Source organism: Merops nubicus, unplaced genomic scaffold (genome assembly GCF_000691845.1).
Source record: "Merops nubicus isolate BGI_N331 unplaced genomic scaffold, ASM69184v1 scaffold30714, whole genome shotgun sequence".
Classification (NCBI taxonomy): Eukaryota; Metazoa; Chordata; class Aves; order Coraciiformes; family Meropidae; genus Merops; species Merops nubicus.
Genome location: NW_008602745.1, coordinates 1 through 11,970, shown reverse-complemented (window position 1 = coordinate 11,970; position 11,970 = coordinate 1). Strand labels below are relative to the sequence as shown.

Below are 11,970 nucleotides of genomic sequence, written 5' to 3'. Positions count from 1 at the left end.
GGCTGCCAGCCCTGCCAGCCCCAGCCTCACCTCTGAGCTCTGGAGGAGGAGGAGGAGTGTGAGAGCAGAATAACACCCTGCACACTCTGCTCCTCTGCAAGCACTCGGGACTGCATTGCTCCAAGGCCCTTGGAACAGCAAGTTTACAGTAAAATACCTTGTGTTCAAAATGTCCTGCTTCAGTGCAATAAATGTGTGCAATAATGACTTCATTTGTTTGGGCCTTTATTTCATTCTTTGAGAGGCTGAGCAGAAGCTGTGTCAGCAGTGCTGGCAGGGCACCGGGCTCAGCACCACATCCTGAGCCAGGATGTGCCACGTGGCTACGTGCTGGTGCCAGCAGCCCTGAAACCAAGAGGATTAAGCATATTTTCATGTGCTGAAAACAATCCACGAGCCACCGTCGCCCCTTCCTGATCTGAGGAAGCCACAATGCCAATTCTGGCTTCTGATTTCCAGTTTTGTGAGGCTGTTGCAGCCGTGGTTAAGCATAAGAGCATTGCAGAGCTGCTGGGGGCACCCCTGTGCCCACGCAGGTTACCTGCAGGTGAAGCTCCTTGGATCAGCTCCCGCAGGGCACAGCAGAACCACACTGCCCTGGCCTGGTTGAGTTAAAGCAATCTGCTCCACACACATGCTGGGGAGAGAGAGAGAGAGAGAATAATCTTTATTTGAGCTGAGCTACGCCTTCTTCTCAGCAATAAACCCTTGGAGGGTGATGAAAAGGGACAGGGCTGTGGCAGGAGGACATGCAGAGCCCCGTGTGCCAGCACTGAAACCAGCCCTTGGCTCTGGTTTGTGTGCTCAAGGGGTTTCAATTCATGCTTTTTAACACCATTATTTGATATACAAACAGATACAAAATCCAGCAATGGTATCATGAGGTGAAGGGGGATTCTCAGCTCAGAAAAAAAGGGTGAAAAAGCAAAAACTGTCAGTGTGGAGCTGCCTGCGTGGGTGATGGGGGAAATGCTGGAGGTGCAGTGCCCACTGCTGGGGTGGGACATGCTGTGGGGGCTTTGGCAGCTCCCTCGTGGGTTTGGTGCTGTCTCCAGGACACCTCTGCTCTGATGATGACAATATTAATGACTTCTCTTCATTCCAGTCTCACAGGGTCTTCCTGTTGCTAATTTTTACCATGCATTACCTGTTTTCTGCATTGTTCAGGTTATCCAGTGAGCTAAGTAAGAGCTTAACAGCCTTTCAGATGGGATTTGTTGGTATTTAAGATCATTCTTAGTCAAAATCTGTATGGAATAGAGACTGCCTGGAGAGGCTGGGAGCAATGGCCGTGCTCATCAAGCAGCTCCATCCCAGTGCTCTCATGAACTGCAGTAGGGCTGTTTCTGGTGGAAAACATTGTTCAGAGTCTCCAATGGAAATATTTGTGTTTACAGTCTCATTTGATTCAATTTTGAGGACTGCAATCTGTGCTTTTGGTACATGCTACTGCACAGAAGTGACTGCAAAAATTCTGTGAGTTTTAAAGAAGAGAAGGCAATATTTTAACCATTTCTTGTTTTGATCCTTGTTAAGCTTTTGGGAATTACCTACTGGCTCACCTTCTAAAATCCCTCTTTGTTTCCTTTCAGGAAATCCCAAAGGTGCTATGCTGACTCACGGGAACGTGGTTGCTGATTTTTCAGGCTTTTTGAAAGTGACTGAGGTGAATACCCTGATCTAGAAAATGTTGCCATGTGCAGAGTGTGTGGGTTGAGCTCTGTCCCTGCACGGGCTGGAAATGGGCTCTTGCAGATAAGAGGTGAAATTTCTCTTACTCTGAGGGCCAAAGCCATGGAAATGGAAGCAAGTCTGAGCTTACAGCACTGGAGGGCATTAAATTCTCTTTTCCCAGCACCATCTCCCTGGCTCTGTAGGGTGCAAAGTGCTTCTGAGGAGCAGTTTTGGCTCCTGTAAATGAATGAATGAACTCCTTTTGAAAAATTAGGAGAGCAAACAAGCCTTCTACAGTTGCATCTGGTGCTTGAAAAAGAGTACAGGCTCCACACGTGCTCTTTGTGTCCCATTGTGCCCACACAACGTCCTCAGTTATTTGAAAGCTCTCTGTGTATAAAATGTGTGTATATATATATGAGAACATACACATTTTTTACAAGAATGATTAATTTCATTGATTCAAGTATATCTCAGTTTCTGTTATACATATTTTTAGGAAAGCACAACACTGGCCAAGTACCCTGTAATATGTTTTTTTTTTTTTGCAAAGTGTTAACTTGTGTTTAGAAACAACTCAGGAAGCAGGGATGGATTTAGCACAACTTATTAAGGATTTCATACAGCTTGTAGCTAACAAATATTTTTTTAAATCTACTTTTTCAGTAAACAGACAATTCTATAACATAGTGATGTAGACAGAGGATGGGCAATTGGTTACCTCATACCCCTTGCTGAAAATACTGCAGTTTTACCACCTTAATCCTTGAACTTTCTGAGATTTCCAGGCCACTGTTGTAAAGAAACTTGGACACGTGGTGTGAGAAATCCCACTGAGCTCACGTGTCCAAGTATCTGGAGGGTTGTGGCTCCAGTGATTTGCAGTATGAAATGCCAACGTAGCAGCTGGTGGCAGGGAGCCCTTGGGCTCTGCAGCATGGAGCTTCTGCAGGGTCAGGGGCAGCAGAGGCACAAGTGAAAGCTGATGCACAGATAGGCCTTCAAAGGGCAGGAACATTCATTTTGGAAGAGAACTGATTTAGAGGGAGCCGAGTGGAACTTGGCATCTTCCAGGAGTGGTCCACAGCAATTTGGTGTTCACCAAGAGCAATGGGACTCTCTGATTAATCTCAGAGTGAGACCTAAGTGTGGTGTAAGTGGTGGCAGATCTGATAGCTTCAGAGTGTTGGTGAGGGTGCAGATGCCTGTGGCTGACCCACATCAATAGGGCAGTGTCTGAGCACAGTAATGAAATCAAGCAAAGTGCAAAATACTTGAAAGGAGTATAAATTAATAAACCAAAGATACCTAAAATACTGTAGGTTTGCTGTTTGCATAATCTTGTGCCAGTATTGCTTAATTCAATGATTTTTTTTTTATAAATGGAAGATGTTTTGGAGTGAACCTAGAGCTTTATTCTAAGGATGTTCTCAAATGCCCAGAAGCTGTTTTCATTTTTACATTGAACTGGACAACTGTGCAAACTGAAATACTGTTTGATGTCATCATTTTTGTCTGATTTAAAACCAAATCATTTGCTGTCTGGGCACTTATGTTAAAAACAAACCCCACAGCTAGTGATGCTAATGGTTTTACATCACTCTGCTTGTGGAAAACGAGGCCAATATGAAATAACATATAAATAGATCTGCAGGCCCTAATGGCTTAACTCAGACTGACACACAGAATGATGTGAAAGGAGCTGCCAAAAACCCCCGTGTGGTCAGTCATGCCTGACCTGGCTAGGTAATGGCTGGGAGGGCACAGCCAGCTCTGACTTGCCCAGGTTTAACTTCAATAAAGCATTCCCTGAGGAAGAAGCTCCTGTGCCTCCACCCACCACCGTGTCCCAGGTCACGGGCTGTCGATTCAGTCACAGCAGTGGAGATGCAAAGTGGGTATAAACTCCTCACACTGCCAGCTGATGGATTTTATACCCATTTTCCACTAACCACTGGCCTCGCTGCAAGTTATTGGGTAATCCTGCTTGCAGTTTTTCTAATCCATAATATTCTGGCAAGCCTTACCCTTGGAAGGGTGGGTAGAAAGGCTGCTTGTCTTTTGGGGCATGGATCAGGTAAGGCCTTGGGGGCCTTTGCTTCTTCCAGCCCACAAGACAATTAAAACCTTGGCAAACTGAAGACTTTGGCCAATTATTTTTTGCATAATTTGTCCAGCCTTCTTTTTCCCTCCTGCATCTGTTGGGGCAGCAGAAATGCCCTTAAAATCCCACTTGAATCACTGAGAATGACGAGAAACCCTAACAGCAATCATCCATTTTTGCAGCTGACAAAAAAGTTATTGATTTTTCCAACACATTCTGATTCAAATTAACGATTAACCGAAGGAAAAGAGAAAACTCTCTAGCTTTGATTCTCACGGTGATTCTCTGCTGGGCCCTGTGGGGAAATGACATGCCCATAGATCCCACTGCCCTCCAGGAGGCTCCTGCAGGTCCCACCGCAGCCGAGGCTGCAAGTCCTGCTCCCATCACCTCGGGGTGGAAAGCAGAGGACACAAATTGAGTTCTCTGCCAGGGTGAGCCTCCGTTTCCAGCGTGAGCTGTGTGGCTGCGACGTGCCCCCTGCCATGGAGAGACCTCTCCACTGCCCTCTGTGTATATCTCCGTGCTCTTTACTCCTCCTGCTAACCCAGCTCCATTGACGCTGTGGCTTAACGCTTCACCTCGTACGCTGCTCCCTTCCTCTCTCGATGATCTTTGCCCTTTTGCTCCTCTGGTGCCATTTTTCTCTTTATTGTTTTATGACTTTCTTGTTGTCTTCCTGTCAGTGTTTCTTTCCTTTCTGTCTCCCATGCCCTTCACCTGCAGAAAGTGATCTTTCCGAGACAGGACGATGTGCTCATCTCCTTCCTGCCTCTGGCTCACATGTTTGAAAGAGTTATACAGGTAAGAAACCTGCCTGAACTGACGAGGCCTCGTGGGGCTCCTTGTGTTTTCTTCCAGAGTCAGTGGTCTCCTACTTGTGAGGATGTACACATTTCCTATTTGCCTTTAGCACACATGTTTGAGAGAATGGTACAGGTAAGGTCCTAGTGTCAGTGGAAATCGTCTTTTTCCACGCAAAAAAAACCTGTAAAATGAATAAAATACTAAATAACCAGCGATATCTTGTAGCACTAAAAAAACCTTGTACTCCAGAAGTGCCACGTGCAAAACACCAGAGCCCAGCCTCTGGTCTTGGTGACAGGGCCACGAGTCCAGAGTGATTCCAGGAGAGCTTCCCAAAGCTCTCCAGCTCACACCCGTGGCTCTGAGGCTGGAAAAGGGCCCCTTGCCAACGAGCAGAAACTGCCCCCTGCACAGTTTTGGGGGCAGCTTTTCAGAGCACTCTAGGATGAGCTATCGTGGGAGGAAAAATTGTTCCGTGCCATTTTCTACATCAGCTTAAAAATCCTTTTATGGAGTGAACAATCAGATCTGCAAAACACTTGCAGACACTGGAAAAGAGGGAACTGAGATCATGGTGTGAGACTGGTGACCCTCCTGGCAGGGCAGCGTGCAGTGGGCACAGGAAATAATGGCAACTAGTGAAATAATGAAATAAATAGTGAGATAATGAAATCATGGCAAATGTGCTAAGTCATGCCAGCCTGCAGAACTGAGCTTTCCCATCTCCTTCTGAGAAGACTGGTGATAATTTGTGCTGTAATTGGTGTGTTGGGTGAGTCAGGTGAGATGATCCCATCAGTTCTCCTGGCCTGAGAAGCTGCCAACTGCAAACTGATCCAGCGAAGACTGGGTCTGGGTTCAGTTGCAGCTCTGTGCTTTCTCAGGGAGGACTGTTTTGGGCTGAAAGCATAATTTTTGAGTCAGACAAGCCTTCTGCTTCTTAGTAACAGCTGTGCCAGAAATAATAGATTCTGCCCTGTCAAAAAACTTGCAAATTGGAAGTGAAAATCCGTGAAAAATTGGAGAATTTCAGCCCAGTCTTTTTTCACCTGTAAGGCAAGTTCCTCAGTATGACACCACTGTTCAGGCAAACTGCTTTGGCAGAAAATAAGAATATAGTTATTAAAACATCATCTGATAGGGGAAAAGAAACTTTAGGAATAACCTCATTTCACAGGGTATTACCATATCAAAAGGGGCAGGCTTCCAAAGGGTGATGAGTTTTATCCTCCCTGCTAAAACAGTTCAGGAATAGAAATAATTTTTTCAAAAGGCCTAAAAAGTAATTTTCAGGAACATTCTGAACAGCAAGCAGTGTGTCAGCTTCCCTAGATTTAGCCAACATTTTTAGTTCCTGGAACTTACAGTTAAAATTATACAGAAATATTTTATAAGGCTAAAATTTTCTAGTAGCTATTTATAATTCCCAATGAGCACATTGATTATATTTTCCTTTTTTTTTTTAAAAAAAAAAAGCATGTGCACAGGCAGTGTAACCCACAGATGCAGCAGTGTGATGTTCACCAAACCCACACTATGGGTGTAAAATTCCTGTGGTTTCAGCTGATGGAGACAGTCTCTCACTGGTTGACAGAGCAGTGAGACACAGCAGTTAGTAGTACAGATTTTTAGGAGTAGCACAAGAAGACTTAAGTGTCTCTTTAGGAATTTTTCACTTTTTTAGTTATTTTGAGGAGACAAGTCCTCCAAAGGGAGCTGATATTCTCAGACCACCCCTTGCAGAGCTCGGGAAGGCTGGGATCAGCTCCTGGTTTTGCTGAGGATGCCTTCTCCTCCTCCTGGCTCCAGAAGCAGGGTAGGGATGTTGGTTTCCAAACTCTCTCCAGTGACAAAATGCCAGTGTGACCAAGTCAGTGACCAGCCCTGACTACCAGAGCTGCTGCTCCAGCTGCCAGTCAGCTCATGGCAGGCAGCCTGCCTGGCTGGCTCCGTCCTGATCTGATCTAAGTGGCCTGTTATCTTTCCAAGTGCAAAACTTCTGGATCTGTAGTTTCCATACAAGCAAATCACCTTTCATGAAGTGGGCTTCTATTTCTGGGCTACAGGACCAGGCACTGTATTGCTAACGTAGTCTACGTTGTTGTATTTAAACACAACTAAAGTATTAACACCTAAAAATCGGCTGCTGCTGAGTATGTTTTACAACCTTCCTTAGAATGCATGCGTTCACTGACAACAGGTCCTCCTGCTGTGGGCTGCAGTGGTAGGTCTGGGCTTCAGAGAACTTGGACTTCTCCATCCCTGTATGCATGGGGTGAAAGGAGACCCCTTCTAAAAGCTTTGGTGGCAGTTTGGTGGAGGGTGGATTGCCAGTTCTACGTGCCCAGCACCATCCGCACGTTTCTACCCAGTGCAAAACTTATGGTTATATTTATACAGATTTCTAAAATCCCATTTTTGCCTTACTGAGAGTAGAATTCCAGGCAAGGCCCATCTGCGCTCGGGGTGGGGACGCTGCTGTGGGGATGAGCAGCAGAGGGGTGACAAGTGTCCCCTTTCCTTCCCATCAGTCTGTCGTGTACTGCCACGGAGGGCGGATTGGCTTCTTCCAGGGAGACATCCGCCTGCTGTCAGAGGACATGAAAGCCCTGCGCCCCACCATCTTCCCCGTCGTGCCACGGCTCCTCAACAGGATGTATGATAAGGTGAGTTTCATTCTGCTATTTTTTTTTTTGGTAATAATCAAGTTTATGTCTCGTTGGTAGTTATGTGAAAGAATCTCCTTAGTCCTGGAGGTTTCCCGAGCGGATTGTACTGCTCCCGCCTTGCTGCAAACACATCCTGCCCCTCTGCAGAGCTGCTCCAGGTTGTAAATCTGTAGTATTTCCATTCACAGAGGCTGCAGGCATGGTAGGAAATCCCCCTGCATTAGCCTCTTATCCTGCTCTCACTGAGGTTACTAGTGACATTTCCAGAGACAAGGGATTTTGTCCCAGTCAAACCTGGATGTATGAGGATTTCTCGTGCCCTCCAAGCAGTTTTGGAACTTGAATCTCTTTCTAGTGGCAATGACAGCTGAAAATCAGGAACTGCAAAAAGACCATGAGGATTTAGGCAGTGTAAATGTGAGGCTTTTGGATCTTGAAATCTTGAAAACCAAGAGATGGTCTTGAAAGGTATTTAAGACGGGCATGTCTGGTCATCATGTTAAACCTGTTTGACCAGCTGGGAATATTTATTCCTCAGAAGACTTATCCTCTAAAGAAGAGCTTAAGCACAAGCTACTAAGTCAATTTTTCCCCAAGGTGAGGACTGTTGGATCAGGGGTTCTGGTGCCTCACTAGAGGGATGGACACTGGGGGTTTCTTGCTGGTGGGGATGGAAGTTCATGCTGGTGTCTGATTAAGCTGAAGTAAATGCAGCCCCCTCAGCCAGCACAGATACCTGCTCTAGGATTGAAGCTACTCGTTCCTAGTTGCTCAGATTTCACTGAATCCTATCATGGGAATCACACAGAAATAGCAGTCCTGTAAATCCAGTCAAAGCTTTCACCATCATCCTCACTCTTTTCCCCAGAGGAGCAGCATGTACAATAGTGAATGGGGCCAAACAAACCACTCCTGGATTTTTCCCCACTAGCAAAGCCCCAGGGTAGTCTCATTTAACTGTAGTGCTGATGTCATTACCTCCCACTTGGCACTGGCACAACGGGGTAGCTGGGATGGTACAGGAGCTGCTGATGTTTCCTCTCTTGGGTGCCTGTCCCCCTGTGTCCCCCACAGATCTTCAGCCAGGCAGACACATCCCTCAAGCGCTGGATTCTGGAGTTTGCTGCCAAGAGGAAAAAGGCTGAAGTTCGAAATGGGATCATTAGAAATGACAGTTTGTGGGATAAGCTTTTCTTTAATAAAATACAGGTAAGCAATTTAAGAAGTGAGTCTAAAGTCAAAGAACTAGAACTTCTTCCAGCAAAGACTGGTTTTCCCTAAAGCTGGTGTGGGTCATGGAATCCCAGCATGGCAGCTTTTCCCTACTTGGAAGTCCAGCAGAGAGCGACGAGGATGCTGAGGGGCCTGGAGCATCTCTGAGGAGGAAAGGCTGAGAGCCCTGGGGGTGTTCAGCCTGGAGAAGACTCAGAGGGGATCTGATCGATGCTGATCAAGAGCTGAAGGGTGGGGGGCAAGGTGATGGGGCCAGATTCTGAGCAGGCTGCCCAGAGGGGTTGCAGGGCCTCCTGCTCTGGAGAGATTCCAAACCCACCTGGATGTGACCCTGGGCACCCTGCTGTGGGTGAGCTGCTGGAGCAGGGGGGTTGGAGGAGATGATCCCCAGAGGTCCCTTCCCACCCCACCATGATGAGATTCTGGGATTCGGAGCCAGTTCATATTTCCATAGCAGAGCTCCATCTGTTCCAGAGAGAGCGTTTTGTGCCCGCTCTGTGTCAGCAATCCCCCCTGCTGCTGGTGGTTTGCCAGCTGTAGGCTCTGATGGTGCTCTCTGTGCCTCTCTCCTGCTGCCCCACAGGCCAGTCTCGGCGGCTGCGTGCGCATGATCGTGACGGGCGCTGCCCCCGCGTCCCCCACCGTCCTGGGCTTCCTCCGTGCAGCCCTCGGATGCCAGGTGGGCTCCCGTGGCCGTTGGGGAGGTTCTCAGCTACTGTCAGCTAGGAAAGGCACCACATTTCAGAGAGGAGATGGGTTAGAACCTCAGAACCGTGGTTAGGGCGGCGTCACCACGTCGATCCAACGGCAGCCGCGGGGCGTGGGGCAGACCCAGCAGCCTGGTGTCCCCAGAGCTCTGGAGGTGGGGTGGGAACGACTGGTGGCCCTGGGAAGGGGGAAGAGAGCAGCCAAAAAAAAGGCACAGGCTCATCCCACCCACCTCTGAGCACCTATGTGCAATCAAATGTGCTCATGCATGTGCTGGGAACTTTTTTTCGTGAGGTTTATTCAATACAGAAATGGAGAAAGATAATGTCCAGGTGGGAGCTGAGACCACCTAAGACCTCCACTGCCTTATTTCTCTTTGAGTAGGAAGCCAAGGACAATTAAAAGACTTCATTCAAGAGCCTGAAACCGTGTGGAAAGAAATGACAAGGTGTATTTTCAAGCTGTCCCACAGAAATGCCTTTTTTCTCCCCACTAATAAATTCCTCTCATAGAGGAATGTATTTCTTGATTCAAGAGCTAAGTGCTGAACTTGCTTCCTCACTATTCTGAGCTCTGCAGAGCCATGGTAATCCACAGTCAGGTCAATGAAGTTTTGGGTAGGATGAGAGTCCCTGTGTTCAGAGTGTGCCTGCACAGTGCAGCCACAGGATCAGCTCTCAGGACTGTGCAACCAAAAGCAATTTTTAGAATTTTATTCTAGAATAGTGAAATCATCAATGCCATTTTAAAGATACCTGTTGCTTTGTCAGGTTTATGAAGGGTATGGCCAAACAGAATGCACAGCTGGATGCACCTTTACAACCCCAGGTGACTGGACATCAGGTAAAAAGTTTCTTTCACCATTTGCAGAAAGCAAAGAAATGCACATTTCTTCAGAAAATCCTGGGCTGTAACATCCCAGGGTGTTATACAACATTCACCACTGTGTGAATAATTTCCAGAGAATGTAATGTTTGTGGAAGTGTCACTGGTCCAGAATAAACACACAGGGACCAGATGTTGGGCACGTTTGCCTTGGGAGATTTGGAATTGTCCCTTGAGCTGTTATTTGCGATGCTCTGATCTCATCTCTGCACTCCTGGTGCTCTGAGTCCTCTCCAGAGCACTGGGGCTGAATTTAAAAGGGTGTTTGTTACAGTGAAATGCTGGAACAACAGAAAGATTAATAAATTTGTGTACTCAGTGAGCAAACCCAGGCTTTGAGTACAGATCCACCACTACTCCATACTTCATACACTTTGGGCTTTCAAAACTTCTGAATCTTGACAAAATTAGCTAAAAACTAGCACCAAGCATGATTCAGCTAATAGATACAAGTACTGCAGATTAATTCCTTCATGCAATTAATCAATATTTATAAAAACTCTTTATAAAAAGAGATAGATGCTCCTCTTTTTCCAGTCTTTTTCCTAGTGGCTGTTGTTGTAGTGCTGTAGTGGCTGGTTTTGGGGGAGACTGGACTCTTTTCCACCCTGTAGTACTCTGGCAGTGCTTGCTGTTTGCAGCAGAGGTTCTCCTTGCTTCATTTTTGGAGAAACTGTAGGGGTGGGGTTAAAATGATTTAAGCTTAAAAAAGAGTTTTCAGGGAAGGGAGATGTGGTCTGTACTTCCACGTGTGTGAAAATAGGGTTTGTATCCAAACAGGAGGTTTGGGTATTTAGTCTTAATAGTTCAAAACCTTAAATGAGGCAATTATTTCTGCACACAGACATAGGTCCTGCAAGAACAGCCAGCAGTGTGTCTACAACTATGCAAGCAACTAATGATAAAATGCTAATTATTGTTTATAGGAGAGATGCCAAGTGACTTAATAACTTTGATTTCCAGGTCATGTAGGAGCCCCTTTACCCTGTAACTTAATCAGACTGAAGGATGTGGAAGAGCTGAATTATTTTGCTTCCAAAGGTGAAGGAGAGGTAACAAACCAAATTTTTATATCAAATTCTCAGTAGTTTACGCTGTATTAAGTAGCTGTGTAGTTATAGAAGCATTTTACCTTTGTGAGGTGCATGGTTGCAGCTGTGTTATGTGTTACAGTCAGGACAGGAAAATGTCAATTTGGCCATAAAGCAGCAAAGTAGCAATTAAAGAGGGGCTGTACCAGTGCTTCCAGCCTGATTACTTTAACAGCTGAGGCTGCATTAATTAGTTCAGCTCAGAAAAGCTGAATTGCTGTTGATTTCTACATTGCTGTTATTTCTATATTGCACATAAATTAAACTCACTGAAATGGCTTTTTCTGCTTTTAATGGCAAGCTGAGTGCCAATCAACTTCAAACAAATAAGCTTTGCAATCCTTACTTCATATTTCTATTAATTTGGGGGAAAAAACCCCTACATAATCCATAGGTAATTTCATAATGCAACATCTTTAAGTTTCACGGAGCGCAGTCATTAAATCAACCCTGGAAATATTTCCATTTCAGTGAATGACTCTTTAGCTCCTTATTATTTCCAGCAGAATAACAGAATCATTTCTCAGCACCTCTGGCTGTTTTTGCAGATCTGTGTGAAAGGACCAAATGTGTTCAAGGGTTACCTGAAGGACGAGGAGAAGACGACGGAGGCGCTGGACGCGGAGGGCTGGCTGCACACCGGGGACATCGGGAGGTGGCTGCCTGTGAGTGCCAGGCTGCTCCTGGGCTCCTCCCTCCACTCTGTCACCCCTTGCCCATTTTCAAGTGCTCAGCTTCAATTTCCAAGCAGCTCGACCTTTAGGCTAGCTACAGGGGTGGGCACAAGCCAGCCTCATGA

The 11,970-nt window shown here is 46.3% G+C and overlaps 1 protein-coding gene across 1 annotated transcript in view; it reads left to right on the top strand.

The window, feature by feature from the left end:
• ACSL6 (acyl-CoA synthetase long-chain family member 6) overlaps window positions 1–11,836 on the top strand; it is a gene marked incomplete at both ends in the record, with an annotated part of 19,598 nt that extends 7,762 nt beyond the window's left edge. The window contains 8 exons of the mRNA XM_008938467.1: window positions 1,593–1,666; window positions 4,505–4,582; window positions 7,117–7,251; window positions 8,329–8,463; window positions 9,071–9,166; window positions 9,966–10,038; window positions 11,044–11,132; window positions 11,720–11,836. Of these exons, the coding sequence (XP_008936715.1) occupies window positions 1,593–1,666; window positions 4,505–4,582; window positions 7,117–7,251; window positions 8,329–8,463; window positions 9,071–9,166; window positions 9,966–10,038; window positions 11,044–11,132; window positions 11,720–11,836 (797 nt within the window). The remainder of the gene's footprint in view (window positions 1–1,592; window positions 1,667–4,504; window positions 4,583–7,116; window positions 7,252–8,328; window positions 8,464–9,070; window positions 9,167–9,965; window positions 10,039–11,043; window positions 11,133–11,719) is intronic.
• Between the last annotated feature and the right edge of the window lie 134 nt (window positions 11,837–11,970).